General features: G+C 41.4%; 2 protein-coding genes across 2 annotated transcripts in view; one reads left to right on the top strand and one right to left on the bottom strand.

Moving 5' to 3' along the window:
• The first annotated feature begins 3,795 nt into the window (after positions 1-3,795).
• On the top strand, positions 3,796-15,116 carry CFAP97D1 (CFAP97 domain containing 1). Its single transcript, XM_065422806.1, has 5 exons — positions 3,796-3,916; positions 8,287-8,357; positions 8,851-8,969; positions 10,854-10,977; positions 15,057-15,116. The coding sequence occupies exons 1-5, from the start codon at positions 3,796-3,798 to the stop codon at positions 15,114-15,116; spliced, it is 495 nt and encodes a 164-aa protein (XP_065278878.1).
• Positions 15,117-21,147: 6,031 nt separating this feature from the next.
• Positions 21,148-23,647, bottom strand: part of MPP3 (MAGUK p55 scaffold protein 3) — a 37,030-nt gene continuing 34,530 nt past the window's right edge. Inside the window, exons 17-18 of the mRNA XM_065422673.1 lie at positions 23,079-23,201; positions 21,148-21,327 (exon numbers count right to left, since the gene is read on the bottom strand). Coding sequence (XP_065278745.1) covers positions 21,148-21,327; positions 23,079-23,201 — 303 coding nt within the window. The remainder of the gene's footprint in view (positions 21,328-23,078; positions 23,202-23,647) is intronic.

Here is a 23,647-nt window from a genome sequence, read left to right as displayed (position 1 = left end):
AGAATAACATCTCACTTCACCTTACTGGTTGCAATGTATAAAATGTGACTATTGGAAACATGGTGATTCAGGTCAATTCATCACAAAGTAAAAGAGAATGCTGGTTTGCTGGTGGGTGTGCCCCACCACAAATTCACATGCACAGTGTGTCACATCTCACAAAAGGGACAGCTGTTTCAGCCCTCAGCAGTTGGTTTGCAGAATGTAAATGTTACATAATTCAGTGCTGTTCATATCTACCGTATATCACCACAAACAGGAGTCCAGACAGACGCAGTGAAACTGAGATTGGGAGCCCTGTCTGTGAGCTAGTGAAGCAAGGAGGCTGAGTGGGTAAGCTTAGATGGGTATTTTTGGGGAGTCTGGAGGAAGAAGTGAGATATCAGAAGGGGGGGGGGGTGCATCTGAAAATTGGCTGGAACATGGAAATATGGTATTAGGAGGCAGGAGAGCCCTCTTAATGTGGGATGGGTGAGTGAGCAGAAGCTGAGAAGTAGGGTGTGGGTGCTACCTCAAGGGATGGTGTTGAGAAGTGAGAGGAGCTACAGACAATGCACTGTTCTAGCTGAAGTGCTTATAGCACAGTGTAATTCCTGATTCTCAAGGGGTTGGTGTTGGTCTTATCGCCCATCTTAAGAAGCAGGGGAGCTCATCTCCAACAGGCCCTGGTATCATTCCAATATATCATAAGAACATAAGAACGGCCGTACTGGGTCAGACCAAAGGTCCATCTAGCCCAGTATCCTGTCTACCGACAGTGGCCAATGCCAGGTGCCCCAGAGGGAGTGGACCAACAGGCAATGATCAAGTGATCTCTCTCCTGCCATCCATCTCCATCCTCTGACAAACAGAGGCTAGGGACACCATTCCTTACCCATCCTGGCTAATAGCCATTAATGGACTTAACCACCATGAATTTATCCAGTTCTCTTTTAAATGCTATTATAGTCCTAGCCTTCACAACCTCCTCAGGTAAGGAGTTCCACAAGTTGACTATGCGCTGCGTGAAGAAGAACTTCCTTGTATTTGTTTTAAACCTGCTGCCTATTAATTTCATTTGGTGACCCCTAGTTCTTGTATTATGAGAATAAGTAAATAACTTTTCCTTATCCACTTTCTCCACATCATTCATGATTTTATATACCTCTATCATATCCCCCCTTAGTCTCCTCTTTTCCAAGCTGAAGAGTCCTAGCCTCTTTAATCTTTCCTCATATGGGACCCGTTCCAAACCCCTAATCATTTTAGTTGCCCTTTTCTGAACCTTTTCTGGTGCCAGTATATCTTTTTTTAGATGAGGAGACCACATCTGTACGCAGTATTCAAGATGTGGGCGCACCATCGATTTATATAAGGGCAATAATATATTCTCAGTCTTATTCTCTATCCCCTTTTTAATGATTCCTAACATCCTGTTTGCTTTTTTGACCGCCTCTGCACACTGCGCGGACATCTTCAGAGAACTATCCACGATGACTCCAAGATCTTTTTCCTGACTTGTATATCATGCCATTTGTATGCATTCAGTTCTGAGGACAGACATGACTCCTGTGCAGTGCCCTGATTCCATTTTTCCTCCATAAGAAAGATGGCTTTATGGGTAAAGCATAGAGCTGAGAAGAGATCTGTGTGCTCTGCTGCTGCCCTGCTATGGGCAAGTCACTTATCTGGTCAGTGCCACAGTTCTTATCTGTCAAGTTGGAATGGCATTTGCTTCCCTCATAAGCGTGCAGTGAAGCCTGATTCATTAATGTCAGAAAGTGATTTGTCCTTTTCTGTCACCTCCTAGCCACAGATCTTCCCAAATGGGGCTTCCATTGTTTTAATTCCACAAGGCTCCCTTGTCTCCTGTCTGGGGGAAAACCTGTTTCTCCCTGTATTTGGTCACAGACTTTAAAGCATAATATCAGTGAGTACCATTAAGGCCTCAGCTGGTGTTAATACAGATATTTCACAATGATATTAATCACCAATGTGGCACTAGCTTTCATAAAAGACCTTACCCCCAATTTTATAATACAGTAATATTGTATACAATCAGTTGACTCAATTACTTATCATTTGAGGTTCAGACCCATGGAAGAGCCTCTCCCTCACTCACTAAGTTGATGGCTTTGTTTGCCTTTTACGTACATGTACCTTTGTTGTCTCTGCCTGGTTGATCAGACAAACAAATACACATTCTGTTGTTTAGGGCACAATGAGTTTATGCATTGCTTGCCAAACACATTTTAATAACATAATTCTAGCACATATCCATAACTCTTTGTACACATCCCGTACATACAACATGCAATAATTTTAAGTATCAGTGTGGTATTAGTTTTCCAATTATAGCTTACATGAGACCTTTTACATCCAGATTATGATTATTGTTAGCTGTAGTATGTCAGGCCTGATGGGAGCTGCTAACAGAGCACTGAACCACAAATGGGCATCTGTGTCACACCGTCCTGTAGTACCAAGCACTAAAGGGAGCATTTCCCATGCAGTGTTTCTCTTTTCTCCTCCTTTTTCATCTCTGTTGTTGGGCTATTTAAATTTTGAAAGAAAGGTTTAATTATTTAGATTTAACTTTATTTCAAACTTAAATTGTCAGGTCATCAGTGTATTATATTGTTGCCTAATTATCAAAAGGAAAATCTACTGAATTAGTGCTCTTGAGGCAAGCGACAGAAGAAGGGCCTGCGAGACTCTCACTTATTCAGAGGAGTGAGCCACTGCAATGGGCTACTGTTTTATCAATGCCCTGCAGATGCCGTACCCTAGGGCCACCTACACTTTTGAGAAATAGCCCAGTGTCTTATGTTTTCTGAGATATTCATATCCCTTAAACATGTTTGTTCTACCAACCTCCTGCTGAGCTGCCATGGGGCAGAGACAGGTACAGCGTTACTGTCTGTGCAAAAGAATTATAAACTCTGCTTGTAACGCCCATGTTCAGTTTGGGGCTTTCCCATTATGTGTTTGTGTTTGGCTCTATTTTTTGTTTATTTGTTAGGTCACTATATCCAATTAATCACATAACAATATTCCACAACTTAGTTTTGATTGTCCAATGAATACTAGTGGGTTTGCGTAGCACATACAACATTGCACTATAAGCCACCCTTATTGCACTGTGTTCAAAATAATTAAAAAAGAAAGAAATATTAGAAAAGCAAATTAGAGAGTTCCAATGAAAATTCTCTTATTCTAAGAATGTGAACGATTCACTTAAAATTACATGCACGGTTTCCTGAGCCAGACAGATTACCTGTCTAGGTGCTTATATGGTCCCATCACCATAGTATTTCAGCACCTTCCAAGTTTTTAAGTGTAGAAATAATTGATCTTCCTTCCTACCCTGGAGGAAGAATAACTCGATTAGTTTATAGAGACATGGGGGAGGGGCGTTGCTGCATGTGCACGCGTGAGAATTTATTGAGGGAAAGGCAAATCAAAGAAAGGACTTCTGCATTTAGTTCCAAACATAGGGAGGGGTGGGGTAACAAACATACATACACACAATATAACTAGGAATTATAAGAAGCATTTAAAAAGCTACAGATTTAGAAGCCTTTTGGAGCATTTGGCTGTGTGAGCAAGCTATTTTTAAGAAATATTTATCTGCCATGAGAAGCTGGTTGGTTAATTTCACCAAAATGATTTGTTATGCTTACAGTGCTTTCTCCTATAGCAAATGCTGGCCTCTGATGTCATAAGTGGAGTATCTATGGCAACTTTCAGTGGTACAACTCATTTTACACTAGGGCTTTACCTCCTTACTTGGTACCTAGGATTAGAACAGCAAAGATGAGCAGTTTAGAGTACTTAGCATATCCAGTGATTGTTGCCAATCACAGGCAGAGTACCACCATGAAGAAAAAACTGGACATTGGTGACTACCTCTCTCACAAGAACAAACTAGAACTCGGTATGTTTTCTTAAATATTTCTCCTCCACATTTCTGAAGTCACAGTTAAAAGGTTTTCAAACCAGATGAGACGTTTTCCTGAAGGATAGCTAGCCATACAACTCAGAAAGTGTAAATTATATACACCAGAAAAATGGGAATTTCAGTCAGGACTCTGTATAAGTAAAGAAGGCTTGAGGAAATCCTGCTGGGAAATATGGGTACTTTCTCTTTTTAAGATAAGACCAGACACATGTTTTAAGATGACATATACTCCTGTTAGTTTGTAGTTTCCATGATGAGAGCCAGTGGATTCACAGAATGACACAGGGTTTCATGAGGATTTGAAACTTTTGCAGAATTTTATAATTTTACATACAGATTTATACCCAAACATATTAAGAGTTTCTTTTGATGTTGAAGGATAGGTGAGAAGAGTTTATTAAATTGGCATTGCTAGTGATCAGATAGTTTTATTGATAAGAATATCATATATATAGAGAGAGAGAGAGAAAAATCTTGTATCTGACCTGCAAGCGCTGATGGAAAAATTATTAGGACAATTGGGTTTTTTATTAATTTGAAGTTAAGATTCTCTAATTTCTGTTTATTCTGATTCAGAGATAAAATGAATAGATTAAAAATATGAGGTACTCTCTGATAATTAACTAATGAGATTCAAAAGGTTTGCAGATTTAATTCTGATAATCATCAAGGTTTCATTGCTTAGCAGAACCCATTTAGTCTGTAAATTGGACTAGAAGTCTCATGATAATTGGGTTTCTTGTTTCATCTGGGCTGAAAACCAGGAAATGCAGCCATCTGAGAAATTTTTTTTTGACATATTTACCTGGTTGAACACTTTGCAAAATGCTGCCAACTTCCCCAAATTCCTCAGCACTAGGGAACATTTTTCCTTAAAAATTCAAAATGCTGCTTAGAAGATTCTGAGAAATGGATACTGGAGGTTTCAGCCAGTTGTAAATCTGTCAAATACCACCCAAGGTAATAATATCACCACAGTTGCATTTAACTTCAGAAAGGGGAACTACATAAAAATGACAAAACTAGTTAAATGGAAGTTAAAAGATACAGACACAAAAGTGAAATGCCTGCAAGCTGCAAGGAAACTTTTAAAAACATTATAACAGAGGCTCAAATTAAATGTATACCCCCAAATTAAAAAACATAGCAAGAGGACTTTAAAAGTGCCACCGCGGCTAAACAACAATGTAAAAGAAGTGGTTAGAGGCAAAAAGGCATCCTTGAAAAACTGGAAGTTAAATCCTACTGAGGAAAATAGAAAGGAGCATAAACTCTGGCAAGTCAAATATAATTAGGCAGACCAAAAAAAATATGAAGAGCAATTAGCCAAAGACTGAAAAACCAACAGCAAAAAATGTTTTAAGTACATCAGAAGGAGGAAGCCTGCCAAAAAATCGGTGGGGCCACTGGACGATCAAAGTGCTTCAGGAGCAACCAAGGAAGATAAAGCTATTGTAGAGAAGCTAAATGAATTTTTTGCATCAGTCTTCATTGCAGAGGATGTGAGGAAAGTTCCCACACATGAGCCATTCTTATTAAATGACAAACTGTCCCAGAGGTTTTTGGAACAAACTGATAAATTAAACAGTAATAAGTCACTAGGACCAGATGGTATTCACCCAAGAGTTCTGAAGGAACTCAAAAATAGAAATTGCAGAATTACTAACTGTGGTGTGTAACCTATCACCTAAATCAGCTTCTGTACCAGTTGACAGGAGGATAGCTAATATGACACCAATTTTTAAAAAAGGCTCCAGAAGCTATCCTGGCAATTACAGGCCAGTCAGCCTAACTTCAGTACCAGGCAAATTGGTTGAAACTATAGTAAAGAACAGAATTATCTGACACATAAATGATCACAGTTTGTTGGGGGAAGAGTCAACATGGCTTTTGTAAAGGGAAATCATGCCTCACCAATCTATTAGAATTATTTGAGTGGGTCAGCAAACATTTGGACAAGGGTGATTCAGAGGATATAGTGTACTTGGACTTTCAGAAAGCCTTTGACAAGGTCCCTCACCAAAGGCTCTTAAGCAAAGTAAGCTGTCATGGAAGAAAGTTCACTCATGGATCAGTAACTGGTTAAAGGACAGGAAACAAACAGGTGGACTAAATGTCCAGTTTTCAAAATGGAGAGAGGTAAATAGTGGTGCCCCCTAGGAATCTGTACTGGGACCAGTGCTGTTCAACATATTCATAAATGATCTGAAAAAAGGAGTAATATGAGGTAGCAAAATTTGCAGACAATATAAAATTACTCAAGATAGTTAAGTTTAAAGCAGTTTATGAAGCATTACAAAGGGATCTCACAAAACTGGGTGACTGGGCAACAAAACTGCAGATTATGGCAAGATGGACTAGGTCCAGAGGTCCCCTTCTGGAGGCCTCATGGCCCTGCATCACCCTTTCCCAGAATAGAGCAGCGAGAAATCCTCCAGGCAGCCTAGAGTGGCTGCAGAAGAGCAGCCAATCAGAGGAGTTGCTGGAGCGACCAATCCGGGGCCAGAAGGGTTCTATATAAGACAAGCAGCAGAGCGCAGAGAAATTCAGTTGTTGTGTGGATCTTGATGAGGGAGGACTGGCTTCCAAGCTGACTAGACGAGCAGCAGGCCACAGGCAGCTCGCTGCAGAGCTATGGCCCCGTACCAGGTCTGAGAAAGAACTTGGACTGTATACCCCGGAAGGGGGACAGCGTGCGCGGCTTGGCTGGAGGGCTGAGCTGCCGAAGACCAGCCAAGAAAACCACGAGCCCGGGGGGGGGGGGCGCTCGCAAGAGGCGGGTGCCACCCCGTTTAAAGAACAAAAAAACAAAAGCAGTCTCACACCTAACTGAGAGAAAGGGGGCCATCCACAAGAGGTGGGTTCCCCCAAGATGAAAAGAACTGTGTTTGCAGGCACTGTCGGACAGAGAAAAGGGGGCACGCACGAGAGGCGGGTGCTGGCCCTGTTACATAGATGATAGTCAATGTTCGATGCAAAATAATGCGTATTGGAAAACATAATCACATCTATACATACAAAATTATGGTGTCTAAATTAGCTGTTACCACTCAAGAAAAAGATCTTGGAGTTATTGTAGATAGTTCTCTGAAACCATCTGGTCAATGTGCAGCGGCAGCCAAAAAAGCTAACAGCATGTTAGGAACCATTAGGAGAAGGATAGATAATAAGACAGAAAATATCTTAATGCCTCTATATAAATCCAGGGTATGCCCACACCTTGAATACTTCATGCAACTCTGGTCATGCCTCCCATATCAAAAAAGATATATTAGAATTTGAAAAGGTACAGAGAAGACCAAAAATGGTTAAGGGTATAGAACAGCTTCTGTATGAGGAGAGATTAAAAAGATGGGGACGTTTCAGCTTGGAAAAGAGATGACTAAGAGTGGATGTGATAATGGTCTACAAAATCATGAATGTTGTGGAGAAAGTGAATAAGGAAGTATTTACCCCTTCACATAACACAAGAACGAGGGGTCACAATGAAATTAATAGGCAGCATGTTTAAAACAAAAAAAATAAGTACTTCTTCACACAATGAACGGTCAACCTGTGGAACTTGTTGCCAGGGGAATGTTATGAAAGCCAAACTATAATGGAGGTTCAAAAAGAATGTGGTTCTCAACCTTTCCAGAGTACTGTACCCCTTGCAGGAGTCTGATTTGTCTTGCTTACCCCCAAGTTTCACCTCACTTAAAAACTACTTGCTTACAAAATCAGATATAAAAATACAGCAGTGTCACAGCACACTAGTACTGAAAAATTGCTTATGTTCTCATTTTTACCATATAATTATAAAATCAATTGGAATATAAATATTGTACTTACATTTAAGTGTATGGTATATACTGCAGTATAAACAAATCATTGTCTGTATGAAATTTTAGTTTGTACTGACTTCGCTAGTGCTTTTTATGTCACCTGTTGTAAAACGAGGCAAATATCTAGATGAGTTGATGTATCCCCTGGAAGACCTCTGCGTACCCCTAAGTTCATGATGGATAGGTCCATCAATGGCTGTTAGCCAAGATGGTCAGGGATGCAACCCCATACTCTGGGTGTTCCTAGCTTCTTATTGCCAGAAGTTGAGAGTGGATGACAGGATGGATCGATTGATGATTACCTGTTGTGTTCATTTCCTCTGAAGCACTTGCCATTGGCCACTGTCAGAAAACAGGATACTGGGCTAGATGGATCATTGGTCTGACCCAGTATGGCCAGTTTTATGTTCTTATGATGCTGTGCTAAGTAACAAAAGACTGGGGAAAGGGAGCGGGGTGTCAGCAGCTCTTAAAGACTCATCATAGCATAACGTTCATTTTGATTTTGTCTTTTTCCTCCAGCAAGACCTCGTGTTGATAATAAACCCCCACGTGCACAAACTCACCATCACTTTAAAATGAGCAAGATTCAGGTACTCTTCTTTCCATGTGGGTTCAGTTCTCTCCTGTACTAACTGAGGTTTATTCATCATGCTTTACACAGTGCCATAAAGATCAGGCAGCGCTTCAGATAAGTAAAGAGAGGGGGGCGTATAGTTTACTTTGGGTGTGGCACAGCAAGGGTTCACACCTAGGAAAGGGGGTAGGGAGAGTGAGAGGATGCAGAAACCATAGTAAAAGGATCAAAGATGCTCCTGGCCTCTGCATGTCTTGTTAGTTTCTTTGAAATACATATATTTATTCTGATGAAAAATAGTGGGGAAGGCAGTAGTGATGGACAAGCAAAGAGCATGGCAATTATGGACATGATGGATGACAGGAGTGGGCCTGGGGGGCTGGCTGGCAGATATGGCAGGCAATGGACTATGGGAGTGGAGGTTGATGGGACGCTAACCCAATAAAGTGCCTCTTGAGGAAGGATTTGAAGCCGGAGAGTGATATCACAAAACTGGGTCTCTTGCACAGGAGGACCAGAAGAGAATTGGTAGAATCGAAAGAGAAAACAAGCAGCTGGCAGAGAGGTTAGCTACCATTCAGCGTGGGACAGGGATGGTGGATTGCTGGAATGAATACTTTCAGAGGAGGTAGATAGTATTATTTGGATTACAGGAGCAGCCCAAAGCCTCACTCAGGATCAGATTCCCCATTGTGCTGGGCATAGCACAAACGTACAGCAGACAGTCTAGCTGCAAAGAACTCATGCTTCACAAAAGGCAGAGCTATCTCAGTTATCATCCTTTCAGGTTCACTCCTTTGTTCTCAGAAGTTGCACTGGTGCATTTGGGGACGTGGTACCATCTGAGGCCAGATGATGCCTTCAGGCTTAAAAGGGGCTGTTTTTGGCGGAAGCAGTTGGAGTTGCACCAGTAAGGCAGCACTCACCCACCACACCCCTCTGGAAGTCACTTTTACGTGTTTCTGGGAGGGAATGGGACAAGGCAGTAACTGCTCTCTGCTCCACTCCATGGGCCTCAACTGCATCCTCATGCTCCTTGACCCCCCCCCCGCATGGCTTTTGATGCTGCCATTCATTTCCTACACACACACAGGTGTGCATGCCTTTGCAGCACTGTTCTCCTGCCTCTCTGACTGTCTTTCCTTTGGGGTGGGGGGGGGGTCTCCTCACCTTACCCATTCTCTGCCCAGAATCTACAGGGCTCTGTCCTTGGCCTGCTCTACTTTTCTCTGTGCACTCTCCAATGCAACTCTACCTGGCCTCCCAGACAGCCACCCAGCAAAAGCTCGCACCCAGGCCCTGATTATCAGCTGTCTGGATGATGCAACTTTCTCTTCTCTGGCCACCCTGGCATCCACATCACCCCCTCCAGTCCATGCAAAATGTGTCCAGTAAGCTAATCTTCCTGGCCTATCTTTCAGCCCATATCAGCCTCCACCCCCTGCATCCTTCGACTGTCTGCTCTCGTTCCACAAGTTTTTGCTTCCCGTCCTTCCTCGCCTTCAGAGCCCTGCATAGCTCTGTCCCATCCTACTTATCAAACCTTGTCCTTCATGAGCCCTCACCCATTCTGCACTTCCAACCCTGATACTGTTGGGGGAGCCAGTATGATCCAACCCATCATCCAGTGACTGAGCTGCTGGTAACCTGACCCTGCCTGGGCCTGCTGCCTGAGGCTCAGCACTGTCTCCACCTCTGATCACCTGCTAGCCTGACCTGGCCTGCTGCTTGGCGTCTGACTCCTGTTCTAACCCCTAGGCAGGACTGCTCCACAGTCCAGTCATGACAGATATGCAGTACACCCATTCTCCCTCAAACATCTCAGCCCTTTTCCATGCTGCCCTCCCCAATCATGGAATGCCCTCCCAAACTGATTTAGCAATATATCACTACCCATGCCACGTTCATGCCCCTCCTTATAATCCATTCCTACTAGGACACCCATCTGAAGTGAGCTGAACAAGATGTGTATTTTCTTTTTGTATATTTAAAACTATAGACAAGATTCCACTCATGTGGTGCACGTGTCTAGCAGCAGCATAACTTTATTACTGTCTTCCCTTCTACACCCTTCATTTCTGTTCTGTTGCTTCTTTCCTGCAGCACGTGTGATATAATGTAAGCTGTTTGGGGCAGGGCTCTACATATGCACTGGGAGACACCTGCTACAGTTTGGGGTGCTGCGAAGTAACCAACAATAATAAATCTAGAAATCAGCCTGGAGGGGACACTTATGCCAAAAAATATGATTTCACAACTCTGGGTTTCAGGCACCATCTGCTATTGAGCCTTTATTGGAGAGCTGTGGACTGGAGTCAATCATCAGTGAGCAGACTCAGCGAAATACATCAGTTACGCCCCTTAGTAGAGGACAGATAAAAGTATTTTGACTGAGTATATGCCACCAGTTACCATCAACTCATGCCTCATTAGTGTCAGCCATTCAGCACGAAGATTCTGAGAATTCTATGGCTTTACAAATAAGGTTTTCATTCACATTTGTTTTTTGCAGCTCAAATAGGGAGAAGCAGAACAGGGAGATGGTGAGGATCACTGTTGAAAATCAGGGGATTCTGAAGCGACTTGGTGACCCTAAACCTACATATGATCGTAGGAAGTCTGAGATTGATTGGCAGGCATGTATAATCATTTTATTCTTGGAAACACTGTTTGCAGCTATAGTCAGACTAAACAAGGCTCAGGAGATGAATTGGCTGATCTTAAAGTTTTCCAAACCAAAATGTGCACGATCAGCTGTTGGCTAGTTTATCTAGATCCCGTAGTTCTGGGCATATATATCCTTTATTAAAGCAAACCAAAACAGTCTTACATTGGATATACGTGTATCTAGAACATAAGAATGACCCTACTGGGTCAGACCAAGGGTCCATCTAGCCCAGTGTCCTGTCTTCTGACAGTGTCCAGTGCCAGGTGCCCCAGAGGGAATGAATAGAACAGGTAATCATCAAGTGATCCATCGCCTGTCGCTTATTTCCAGCTTCTGGCAAACAGAGGCTAGGGACACCATTCCTGCCTGTCCTGACTAATAGCCATTGATGGACCTATCCTCCATGACTTTATCTAGTTCTTTTTTGAACTCTGTTATGGTCTTGGTCTTCACAACATCCTCTGGCAAGGAGTTCCACAGGTTGACTGTGTGTTGTGTGAAGAAATACTTCTTTTTATTTGTTTTAAACCTGCTGCCTATTAATTTCATGTGGTGACCCCTAGTTCTTGTGTTATGAGAAGTAGTAAACAACACTTCCTTATCTACTTTCTCTATACCAGTTATGATTTTATAGATCTCAATCATCTCTCTCCATAGTGTGTCTCTTTGCTAAAATGAAAAGTCCCAGTCTTATTAATCTCTCCTCATACGGAAGCCCTAGTCATTTTTGTTGCCCTTTTCTGAACCTTTTCCAATTCCAATATATCTTTTTTGAGATGGGGAGACCACATCTGCACACAGTATTCAAGATGTGGGTGTATGAATTTATAAAGAGGCAACATGATATTTTCTGTCCTATTATCTATCCCTTTCTTAATTATTCCCAGCATTCTGTTCACTTTTTTGACTGCTGCTGCACATTGAGTGGATGTTTTCAGAGAACTATCCACAATGACTCCAAGATCTCTTTCTTGAGTGGTAACAGCTAATTTAAACCCCATCATTTTATATGTATAGTTGGGATTATGCTTTCCAATGTGCATTACTTTGCATTTATCAACATTAATTTTAATCTGCTATTCTGTTGCCCAGTCACCCAGTTTTGAGAGATCCTTTTGTAGCTCTTCGCAGTCTGCCTGAGTCTTAAGTATCTTTAGTAATTTTGTATCACCTGCAAATTTTGCCACCTCACTGTTTACCCCTTTTTCCAGATCATTTATGAATATGTTGAATAGCACTGGTCCCAGACCAGACCCCTGGGGGACACTACTATTTACCTCTCTCCATTCTGAAAACTGACCATTTATACCTACACTTTGTTTCCTATCTTTTAACCAGTTACCAATCCATGAGAGCACCTTCCCTCTTATCCCGTGGCAGCTTACTTTGCGTAAGAGCCTTTGGTGAGGGACCTTGTCAAAGGCTTTCTGAAAATCTAAGTACACTGGATCCCCTTGGTCCACATGCTTGTTGACCCCCTCAAAGAATTCTAGAATATTGGTAAGGCATGAATTCCCTTTACTAAAACCATGTTGTTTCTTTCTCAACAAAGAATTCATTTAGTTTCTCCACAATGGCCTTATCGTCCTTGAGTGCTCCTTTAGCACCTCGATCGTCCAGTGGCCCCACTGGTTGTTTAGCAGGCTTCCTGCTTCTGATGTACTTACAAAAAATTTTGCTATTACTTTTTGAGTCTTTGGCTAACTGTTCCTCAAATTCTTTTTTGGCCTTCCTCATTATATTTTTACACGTCATTTGCCAGTGTTTATGCTCCTTTCTATTTTCCTCACTAGGATTTAACTTCCACTTTTTAAAGGATGCCCTTTTGCCTCTCACTGCTTCTTTTACTTTGTTGTATAGGTGTATCTGTATATGTGTATCTAGGTATAAGCAAGCCCAGTACCATTGCACAGTAATATGGAGGGGATCTTGTTAAATAAAATGCTACTTAGTTAATCATATATTGGACTAGATATAATTGCTCCCTAAAGCTACCCATTGTGGTAATCAGCAAGACTTGGGTAGTGGGAAAGGGAAGAATTCACTAGAATTAGATTAATTCCTTGTCAAGTATTTATTAAATGAAAAACATCTCCCTGTTTATCAGGCTGAAGGGCTGGCTCCCTTAAGGGATGGCGTCTCAGCATAATAAGGGTTCTCTCATTGGGGTGTGAGCTTCGTTGACCTTTTATTCTGACATTCTCAATTAATATGACCTTTTAGTACAAAGAAAAGAAAACTATACCTGTTGTGCTGCATTTATAACTTAAATATGAGCATCACCCTGTATTCACATGCATGATTTCAGATATAAAATCCATTTGTGGCTGAACAAGATTTTAGGCTCTGGCTTTTTCTGGTTATCTACAAACTGCAATAAGTGACAAAACCATTAAAGAAGAGTCTGAGCCTTAATTTCTGGCCAGGGTCCCTAATTTGACTGACAGCAGCGACTGATTTCTCACTGAAACTTTGTGAAGTCACTGGAGTCTAAACTGGAAACATGTTGTTACATTTCTCTAACTTTATGGTTACCCTCAGTCTGTTAGAGGCTCATGTTGTGTTCACATCTGCAGGCTGTAAATTACTGACTTTCCCCACAGCCAGTTCCATTTATTAGGATGTTTCATTCAGTTTGCAATGGGATGGAGATAATGAAAAGAAAGTGATAAAAAAATCAGGTGCATGTATCTATGCTAGTTCTCTCCTCATAGCTCCTCCATTCTGCAAGAATTTCTCCAAGGACTCCATCTGCTTCCTGCATCATATAGTAAGAGGAAGAAGTGCCGCCTCATGTTGCAGTCTTAGCAACACCTGAAACATGATTTACCTGAGTGAGCGTCTCAGCCCAGACAGCAGGTTATAGGCATTATTCCCTTCTTTGTGGCATAATCTATGTGCCACTCTCCAGAGTGGAACTAAGACTTTACATTTTTCGGTCAAAGCAACTACTGACTTGCAGTTAATTAATTTTTTTCAGCATTGGCAGAATTTGAGAATCTGGGGTAAATTCTTAAGCAGAGTGTGGGAAAATATGCATTTTCTCCCACACACTGCTTTGAAAGCATAGTCCTCTCTCATAATTGTGAAAAGTTGCGAACCCCAATTTCTCTGTCACAGAATTCAATGTCTCCCTTAAGTCACTGCTTATGCATGCAATAAAAATCACAATGCCACAAAGCTCCCTATAAAGAAGGAAACAAAGCTATGGAACAGCTGCAGCTCATTGTTGAAGGAAGGCTATTGTGTTTACACAGTAATTGCCATGTCTCTGTCTCTCATTTTAAAATGAAGTTGCTGAGCCCATTTTGGATACCTCAGTTACTGAAGATGATTCAGAGGCCCATTACACCCTCCTGTATGCTGCATTACTGTCAAAAGGGTTAAGCAAGACCTGGGTTTCCAGATACCCTTAGTGTCCTGGTACTTCAGCTCTAGGAAATTCAAAAGACTAATAGAATTCTGTATCAAGGTTTTAGGCAGGAATGAAGTAAAACACATGATTTAGAATGTGGGCTTTCTGTGGCAGGGTCTACGTCTTTCCTTGTTTTGTGAGAGGTGTGGCACATTTTTGGTAGCTCAGAAATACATATTTTAATAGCTTGATTGCAATCAGGATTAAAAATATTACATTTTCAAAAGTGGCTTCTGCTATGCGATGGCCAACTCGAGCACCTTCAGCTCCCCACGGCTTTAACTAGAATTATGGGAAACAGCACATGTGAAAATCAGACCCAAGACACCTCATGCTGAGATGTCCAAATCAGAAGAATCCAAAATCAGAGTCTACTTTTGGCCTCAGGCATTTACACTAACTACTAATAAAACAGAAAACATGGATGAGCGATCCGCAAGAGACTAAGCCCATTAATGACTCATCACTGCACTGCAGAAACGTAAGTACTGAAGGAACAGGATGCAGAAGTGTAAGGGGAAAAAAAGCATCATGATCAGACAGTGTACATGTTTTAATTACAATCCTAATAGTCACTTTAATAGATAATCAGTGTCACTGACAAATCTATACTCTTCCCTTCTCGTTGGCAGAATTCACGGCACTATATCCGGAATACCACGCGGTATCTCATTGCTTCTCGGGATAGCTAGGTATACAGTTGTACCTTGGCTTTATTCATTTTCTAAAACTGTATGTGGCTGTCACAAAGTGTTGTTAGTGAAGTGGCCTGATTTGTGTGTGTATTTTACCCCTCCTGCAGTCAGTGCATGTGCATAATACCTAGGAGAGACTGGTCCAAATCCTGCCAGGTGCCTGCCCACCCACGAAATGCAGGACTGCTGAGTGACCTAGTAGCTTGCATTTAAACATGGCATCTGCTGAAATAACTGATGTCTGTATGTATGGGGAAAGAGATAGGGTGTGTGTGTGTGTTTTGGGGTGGGGGGTGATTCACAATCCTTTCCTCTCTCAACTTACCTGCTGCTCCTACAGGGCCTGCAAATCAGCACTGCGTGCTCCTCCAGCTGGAATTTGTTCTAGCAACGTGTCTGAAGCCTGGACATTGCCACCTTCTTCCATTTGCTCCTATTCCAGGCAGCTGAGATCTTTGCCCCGCAAGCCCCTTCAGCTGGTGCCAGTACAAACACCTCCCAACTCCCCTCTGTACCCATTCAGTTGGGGCCCTGCCTATCATCATTCAGTTCCCCACACCCCCTCTCCACAGGCCCTGGCTGTTGCAGAAATGCTTGAGCTCTAAATAGTAAATGAAATTTTAAATTAGGTTAGTTGCTGAATAGTTGGTTTATTAGGGGCAGAATTTGGCCTTTATATGATGATTGACAACATGGGGCTGGTGAGTAAACAAGGGGCCTTGGCAAGATGAGGCAAAATTTCATTTCATATCCACTCAAAATGCAAAAAGGACGAAATTGGTGTTTGCCAAAGGACAAAATTGGCAAAAAATCCTAAAAGGTTTGTAAAGTCTGAGATATTAAAAGGATAAAGAAATTATTTGTGAATGTCCCAGGATGCCCAATCTGTAGACCTCACACTTGGGCCCTGATTCAGCAAAATATTTAAACGTCTTTAGGTTTTGCTGAAGTCAATGTGCTAATGTACTTTGCTGAATTGGAGCCTCAGCATAACTCCTCATGGAGTCAAGACTGTGAGTTGCAATTCCATTATGAACTGATTTATTTCAATTCCCCTCCCTCCCTTTTCTTTCCTAATTGCAGGAGAATACACCAGGCATGGATAATACAGCAGAGACTTAGCACATCTTGAAAGTCTGATGGCCTGTTAAGGATACATGTTACAACTGGCTGATGTTTTCTTAGGATTGTAAAATAAAATGGAGCATTGAATGAATGCAGTTTTCCTATAAAAGTGCAACTCTCCACTCCAGCCCCCAAATCTTCACCACATACATGTCTACTTTTGCCATAATTTATTTTGAATTTACAAACAAAACTGCACCTAAAAAACTCACATCACAATTCTCCCAAATTAATAAAAAGGCAATTGTGTTTAACTACAGGGTTTGATGCCTGCACAGGATAGAAATGGAGGCAAAGATCATTTATTACATGAACCAGACTGCAAAAGACATTTTAGCTCAGTGTTTGATACCAATTTAGACCATGAGACGTTTTCAGTTATTGTAATTTTAAATATTTTACAAAATCTGCACATTTCCATTTGTCTTGGTTCTTTTAGCAACTATTTCCTCTATTGGGATCTACTGGACAATAAAGCAAACTGAAACTATGTTGTACTTTTACTGCTATCATTTTGTAAGTGGTTTGATAGTAATTCCTGCATTGAGTAGATTTCTGATGATATTATTTTACAGCACAGAGAATGCTGTTTCATCTAACCTACATCCTTGTTCATGGTGATACACAGTATATATATTTATCATGTCTAGCTGGATTTATTAAAGCTGTTAGTAATCTGCAATAAATCTACAGAGGCTTTGAGTATTTTACACAAAGGCACCATCTTTCCATCTGATATTCTCACAAAGTCACTTAGTGTGAAATTTTGCTCTTTAGTTTAAAATTGCTTTCAAAGAGTTATGCTCAGCGATTATAAAATAGAGATGGTGCCTCAACTACCAGCTACGCTTATCCAGCAGCATTACCTGTGAGCTGCCCCCTCTGGGATGTGATGGGCGAGGCAGAGTGTGGACAGACTTGCAGGTAAAGCAGCTGGACACTCAGGCGTTGTGGTTCTGGCATGGAGGAGTAGCTGTTTCTCTCTGGCAAACCACCTGTGGCTTTTCAGAGAGGAACCCAATCTGGCAGTCCAGAGCTTCTCGCTGGCAGGCCATTGCAGGCCCAGCAGCCTGAGAAAGTGTCTTCCTCAAAGAGGGTACAAGGTGGAGTTTTCCTCTACACCTAAGGCCAGGTCTCCACTAGACACTTTTGCCAGTATAATGTCAGTTAGAACTGTCACTTTTTGCAACGTCTGTATTGCCAAGAACCTAATGTAAATGCAGTTATACGGGCATGGGATTGGAGGGAGGAGAAAGCACCTTTTCCCTAGTATAAGCTGTGTCTATACAACTAGAGTTTGCCATTCTAGCTATACCAGCAAACCTTTTCTAGCATAGCTCTGGCCTAAGTGATTTAGGCACACAACTCCCACTGATTTTCAAGGGGACCTGTACCCCATAGTCACTTTTGAAAATTCAACCCACAATCTAAATTTTTGTTGTAAGACTTCCATTATCCCTCCCTCTGTTGAAGCTAATGAGGTAAGGAGGACAGTGAGAGGAGCAGACTTCAAACAAAACTTGCTTTGGCCGTGGAGACTGTATGTCCACTAGGGGAGAGATTTGTCAGCTGGACCTGACAACCTCACTTCTGAGCCCTGGCTCACGTGCTAGGGCTCCCACCCAGATCCTTGCCTGAATTTTCTGCATATCCACATAGGCCCCAGCTACCCTTCCATGCTCATCCAGTCCCAGGTCCCCTTGCCTCTGCAAAGTATTTATATAGCTATTATAAGTGTAATACATTCCCTATAGATGTAAAAATGATAATTTTTTCCATTCAGCGGTGGAGGGTGGGGGAGGGGAACATAGGATGGGGGCACATCTATGTAGAAAGCCAAGCCTGCCTCCCTGCCTCCAAATCATACACAACCATAACTTCAGTTTTATTACTAAGTAAAATTATCAGTAAGAAGATGATTGTTGCTAATGCTGGGTAGTGTCTTTTTAGAGACTTTTTAACATTTTCAGGAACTGGGTGTGTGCAATCTGGGTCACTGACTATTGGAAGCGAAAGGGAGTGGTACCGAGATGGGTCTGATATAAATGTAGTTGTGAGTTTCAGTAGCTGTAGTGATAGGAAATGGATTTGAGCAACAATAATTCTCAAAAAGAACAGGAGTACTTGTGGCATCTTAGAGACTAACAAATTTATTTGAGCATAAGCTTTCGTGGGATGCATCCGAAGAAGTGGGATGTAGCCCACGAAAGCTTATGCTCAAATAAATTTGTTAGTCTCTAAGGTGCCACAAGTACTCCTGTTCTTTTTGCGGATACAGACTAACACGGCTGCTACTCTGAAACCAATAATTCTCAAGTTATGTCTAACAACATTCTTTGTGTGGTATGCACGGGGGGGGACTTTCATTTCTGTTTCTTTACTGGTCTCAGACATTGTTGTTCTACATTTCTGTTGGTAGTTTGTGTTTTTGGTCTACCTCCAGACTATAAGCTCCTTTGGCCAGGTCATTTTACTTTTGCCTATAAAACATAATGTACTAAATCAATAATATGGAAAACAGCAGGATTTCTTCGTGACACATAGTTTCTGCTGGGTTTCAAACCTACTTTACAACAGAAACAAGATGCAAAAGATGTTTATGCATTTAGTGAGCTGGTATAAAGTCCCGGTAAAATGTTAATACATTAAATTCAGGCCTGGGCTCCTGAACCTTTAACATGCAGGGATGGTGGAAAGCCCTGCTTTTGGTCATATAAGGCATACCTGGCTCCATCCAGGTGATATGACTCTTTTCAAATATAATAATGACCCATCTCCTCAGAGTCACAGCACTAGAAATTCTCCTCCACTCTATAATTCACTGAAGTCTCTATAATGTTACTGGGGTTCATTTGTTTTACCATAGGTTGTCGACTTATGTGAGAGACTTGATACTTGCAATAACATACGCTTGTAGTAACTGCTCAATTAATCAACTCCTATGCCAAGACTTATTTGATCACAGTGCTCTCCCCTTTACCATACGGGTAAGTTGACCATATTTTCAAAATCAAAACCCAAATGTTTTTTGTGGTAACCTTCTTAAGGTCAGGAAAAAAATGAATTTCTTGGCATTGACTCGCTTTTCGTAGCTCTATGCTGCCTGGGTCAGAAAATCACAGAAGAGCTGAGTGCCACCACTTCCTTCCAATGACAATAGCAAGGAGGGAGCAGAAGAACCACCAGCACTTCCTCCTGGGGCCAGAGCAGGGGTTTTGCACTGACCAGACTGAGTCAGTCTTAGACTTGTATTGCAATGTGGTCATAAGACAAGCACTGACCCTGCCCAATGATTGTCACAAAGCACATGCTCACTTCTTGATCAGAATGAAACAGTGTGCAAAACACTAAGAGTGGAACTGATCTTGGACAAACATTTTGTAGTTATTAAAAGCCTGAACATTTTGATAGATGAAATGAAAAACTGGAACATTTCATGTGTCCCATAAGAAGTTCCAAGGACTTCATTAAAAAAAACTGGGATGCATGGTCTCTTTACATAATGGTAAGATCACATGAATAAGGTGGGGTCTAGTAACCACACAGAGCCACTGGTGATTTGAGTAGATTAGGGCCAATTAGACCCTGAATGAATAATGTGATTGAATACTGTTTTGAATCTAGACAAGAGAAACATTTTACTTATTGTTTTTTGGAGAGGGAATGTAACAGGGTGGCTTGCTGTGTGGGCTGGAGAGCCTGGGGCTGATCCAGCCCTGAGTACAGAATGGGCTTCACCTGAGAGGAATGAGGTGATTCCTGTATAAAAGGACCCAGGTTTGATCCCTAAAAGGATCCAACTGGGGAAAGAGATGGTAGGGAGCAAGATGGTTCCTGCAGATCCCTGAGTGAGGAAAGCTCTCTAGGCAGACAGCGGCCTGGGAGGGACCCTGAGTAACTGGGGAAGAAACTGGTTGAAGAAGAGCACCAGAGAGGGTGGAAAGTTTGATTCTGTTAAAAACAGTTTTGAAGCCTAGTTTGGACAACTATGACCCAGGAGGGGTGGACTAAAAGACTGTGACCCAGCCAGAGGGCCAAGTTACCTGACAGAGAAATTGTCTCCTCACCCAGTGAGGGAGATGCTATCCTGGTATGAGAGCTGCAACACTATGCCTGGCATGAGGAGCACATAATGGTGAGTGGATTCCATTACAGAAAAGCTGTGACTTTATATGAAATGCTGTTACAATATTTTCTGTGGGAAGTCCCAGTGATTTTGCTTAACAATAACTTCATATTTTTAAGACAAAAATAAGTATTGGCTTACATCTGGAGCCATTGCTAAAGGATTTGATATATAGGAAAGATCATAAGTGGCAGGCAAATGGAAAGCAGGAACTCTTAGGTACATAATGTATTATATCAATAGCAGATTTAGCAAATTATGAACTGTCATTGATTTCCAAAATCCTAATACGTCTGCATTTTCATCTATACACTACAAAATTCTGTATATCCAAACTTCCTGAAGTATTTGGAAAAAAGTCTCGCAGCCATGTAGATTTAATCTTCAAGGCCCGCTTTGTCCCTTACACTCTCTAGGACCATTTGTCTGAGTTAAGATACCTGTTTCCATAGCCATTGACAGGATGGAACTTTAGACAGTAGGTGAAGTTTCATTCTACATCACAAAGTATTTACAAAGCTTAAAAATCACTAAATTTTTACCAATCAATCTACATTGAGCACTCAACATTTTAAATGACACTACTAAAAACTGTGGTTCAGGAATCCCATGTCAGCTTCTGACTGATGGGTCTGTCTAGTTTAACTGATATGACATTTTCATATTACTTTCTAGACAAGCTGGCAGTTTTGGAGTGCAGCTGACATGTTCCCTCTTATAATCCTTATATTTACAACACATTTTATATAGGCTTTCCTTTTGACATGTGAGAGCAGGCTATGATCTAACCCAACTCACTGGCACCCAAAATGAGTCCTCCTTCAGCTTCTCTAGCAGAGTTTTCAACTGATTATAGGCACTCTGGAGGTCTTCTTTCAGCAGCACAGTGTCAATTAAATGGCCATACTGCTCTTCAATAAATGCTGCTGAATTAATAATGTCCTGCTGTTCTTCATCCTGCAGGCCAATATGTGAGAAGATATTAAACTTGCAATAGTCATTCTATCCTTTTAATGACTTTTTTAGCCTCCTTGTATCCTCCCCAATCTTCTATCAACTACTTTGAAAGGAAATAAAACAAAAAAGCTATTGCCAATGTGAAAGGATAAAATGAATTCTTGCTATCAAGTTTGATGAGCAAGGTACTAGTGCTAGGAGTGATATGGCCTCAGGGATGGAAGGAGTGAATGAGAGATTTTGAAATGGTTACAAAAGTAAAATGGCATTGCACTCAAAGTAACAAAAGTGCGCCTAGTCAAACTCGGGTGCCAACCACACTCCCTTCAAAAGTAAAACAATGACAGTGGAACAGATGTGCCCAAGTTCAACAACACTGAGCGCTTCACTGGAAACGTTGCAGGATCCCACAGGCAGTGTGCATGTGAACTCACACACTTTATTACCAAAATAAATGAACAATAATGAGTTGGTACTTCTCTGAAGAGATAATACCAACCAGCTTAGTTTCCTCTTCCTTGCAAGATTAAACTGCTCGTTCTGTAAGGACCACCAACAACCTAATCCGCTTGGGCTTCACTCTGCAGTTACGAGGCAAAAGTGGCCTTCTGGGCTCTCACGGAGGCTGCTCAGTGGCAGAATAACAAGCAAGGTTATTAACTAATCTGACTAAACTAGTCATTTCCACTGGTGTGAACCTGAATTATTTTGTACTACTACAAAGAGTAGATTCTTATTCCTCCTCCTGCATTCCTGACATGGTTAGATTTTAGGGGGCAGAATCTCCCTCTGAAGTTCTAACTCTGTTCAAGTCATGGTGGGTGTTTTTAAATTGAAAACAAGCCTGTTTCTCAACTCCCCTCCCCCCCAAGAGGATTTGCATGGTAAGAGCCAAACACAAAGTACAGTCTTCCTAAGAAGAAACTATACCTCTGGACCAAAACAAACAGTCAGGATTGCTAGTGACTCTCCCTCAGATTTCCGCCTCGCCCAGATACAAGTTGTCTTTGCAAATTGTATGTTTTATGCCTCCCATACTATCCCAAACCTTCTCTAGAAAAAAGTGCAAGAAACATATCACCTTGAATAATTTGCCTACTCTTCTTGGATTATCTGCCTGCCCTTTCTTCACACTGCAGAAACAAATCCTAAATGAATTCAAGAAACATTCAGCTTTCTCCTACAACTGCCTCCCTTGGTAGCTTATTTCATATCTCTAATACTCAGTGAAACAACTATGTCAGCAACTGTGTTTATTGTTTTACTTGTGTTTGAGGAAAAGTAATGCAGCATGAAGACACTTGTAATATCAAAAGGCACAACACGCTTCAGGAAAATTAAGTCAATTAATATATGGGATGAAGGTATGGCAGCTGAAGTAATGGTAGTTGTATTCACCTTAGCATGGGGGCTCTGAAAACTGTGTAGCAGCTTATAAAATCTGAATCTCAAATCAGAGTTTTGTTGGATATCATTATCTCGCAGAACATCTCAGGCATGTCCTGTAGGAGGATGCTTTGCTGTCCAGACTGACCCATCAGCAAGGAGACATAACAGAGGAAGGCAAAAAGAGTTCCCAGGTAATTGCCACATTAATGTAGCTACTTAGAACTCTCAACCTGACTTCCCATCATAAGACTAGAGCCAGTTATGTTATCTCACTCCGCTGGAGGGACAGGTTTCTCTTATGGGGAAAAAAAAATTCCAAATAGTTTCTTCAGTATCTTAAGAACTGAGGTTAAAATACTTACAAGTGGGGCTGAGATTTCTTCTGAAGTTGGAGATGTTGGTGCATTTTTTTTCTTTTCTGGAACAAGAGGCTTCACAAATATAACATATGGTTTAAACTCTGGTGTTCTCAGGTGCTTTATTGCCTGTGAGTAAAAATATACATGAGCTTTTTATGTATGTTAAGGAAAACTTTTACATGACAAATTTAATGTATGAAACTTCAATTATCTGTTCTAACTGTTCTTAGTAACTTCAACTGTAAATTTCTCATTTAAAACCCTGTGTAAAATACTGTAAGTCTGAGCATTATATCTGTAATTCTTCAAAAAAAGAAACTAATATAATGTCAGTGTCATTGCACACAGATCTTGCTGTGCATTAAATCTACAGAAAGGGGAAGGTGATACAAGAGAAAAGGGTAGAACTTGCCTATTAGGCCAGATTATCCTTCCTTTCCATTCATAACAAGGGGACAAAACCCAAGAAATTGAACTCTACTTGCTTTGACAAGAGTATTTAAAGTTATTTCCTAATCCCAGACACATGGCCTGGGCCAGCCACTAGCATAAGAGAGGAGTCAGTACCCAGT

The sequence above is a fragment of the Emys orbicularis genome, chromosome 25 (assembly GCF_028017835.1).
Source record: "Emys orbicularis isolate rEmyOrb1 chromosome 25, rEmyOrb1.hap1, whole genome shotgun sequence".
NCBI classification, from domain to species: Eukaryota; Metazoa; Chordata; order Testudines; family Emydidae; genus Emys; species Emys orbicularis.
This window is presented reverse-complemented; position numbering and strand designations above follow the sequence as displayed.

Bases quoted from the DNA above. Each gene is read 5' to 3' on its own strand.
- CFAP97D1 (XM_065422806.1), top strand. From the start codon at position 3,796: ATGAGCAGTTTAGAGTACTTAGCATATCCAGTGATTGTTGCCAATCAC. The intron at 3,917-8,286 runs GTATGTTTTCTT...TTTTTCCTCCAG, and splicing joins CAAGAACAAACTAGAACTCG to CAAGACCTCGTGTTGATAAT. The intron at 8,970-10,853 runs GTAGATAGTATT...TGTTTTTTGCAG, and splicing joins AATGAATACTTTCAGAGGAG to CTCAAATAGGGAGAAGCAGA.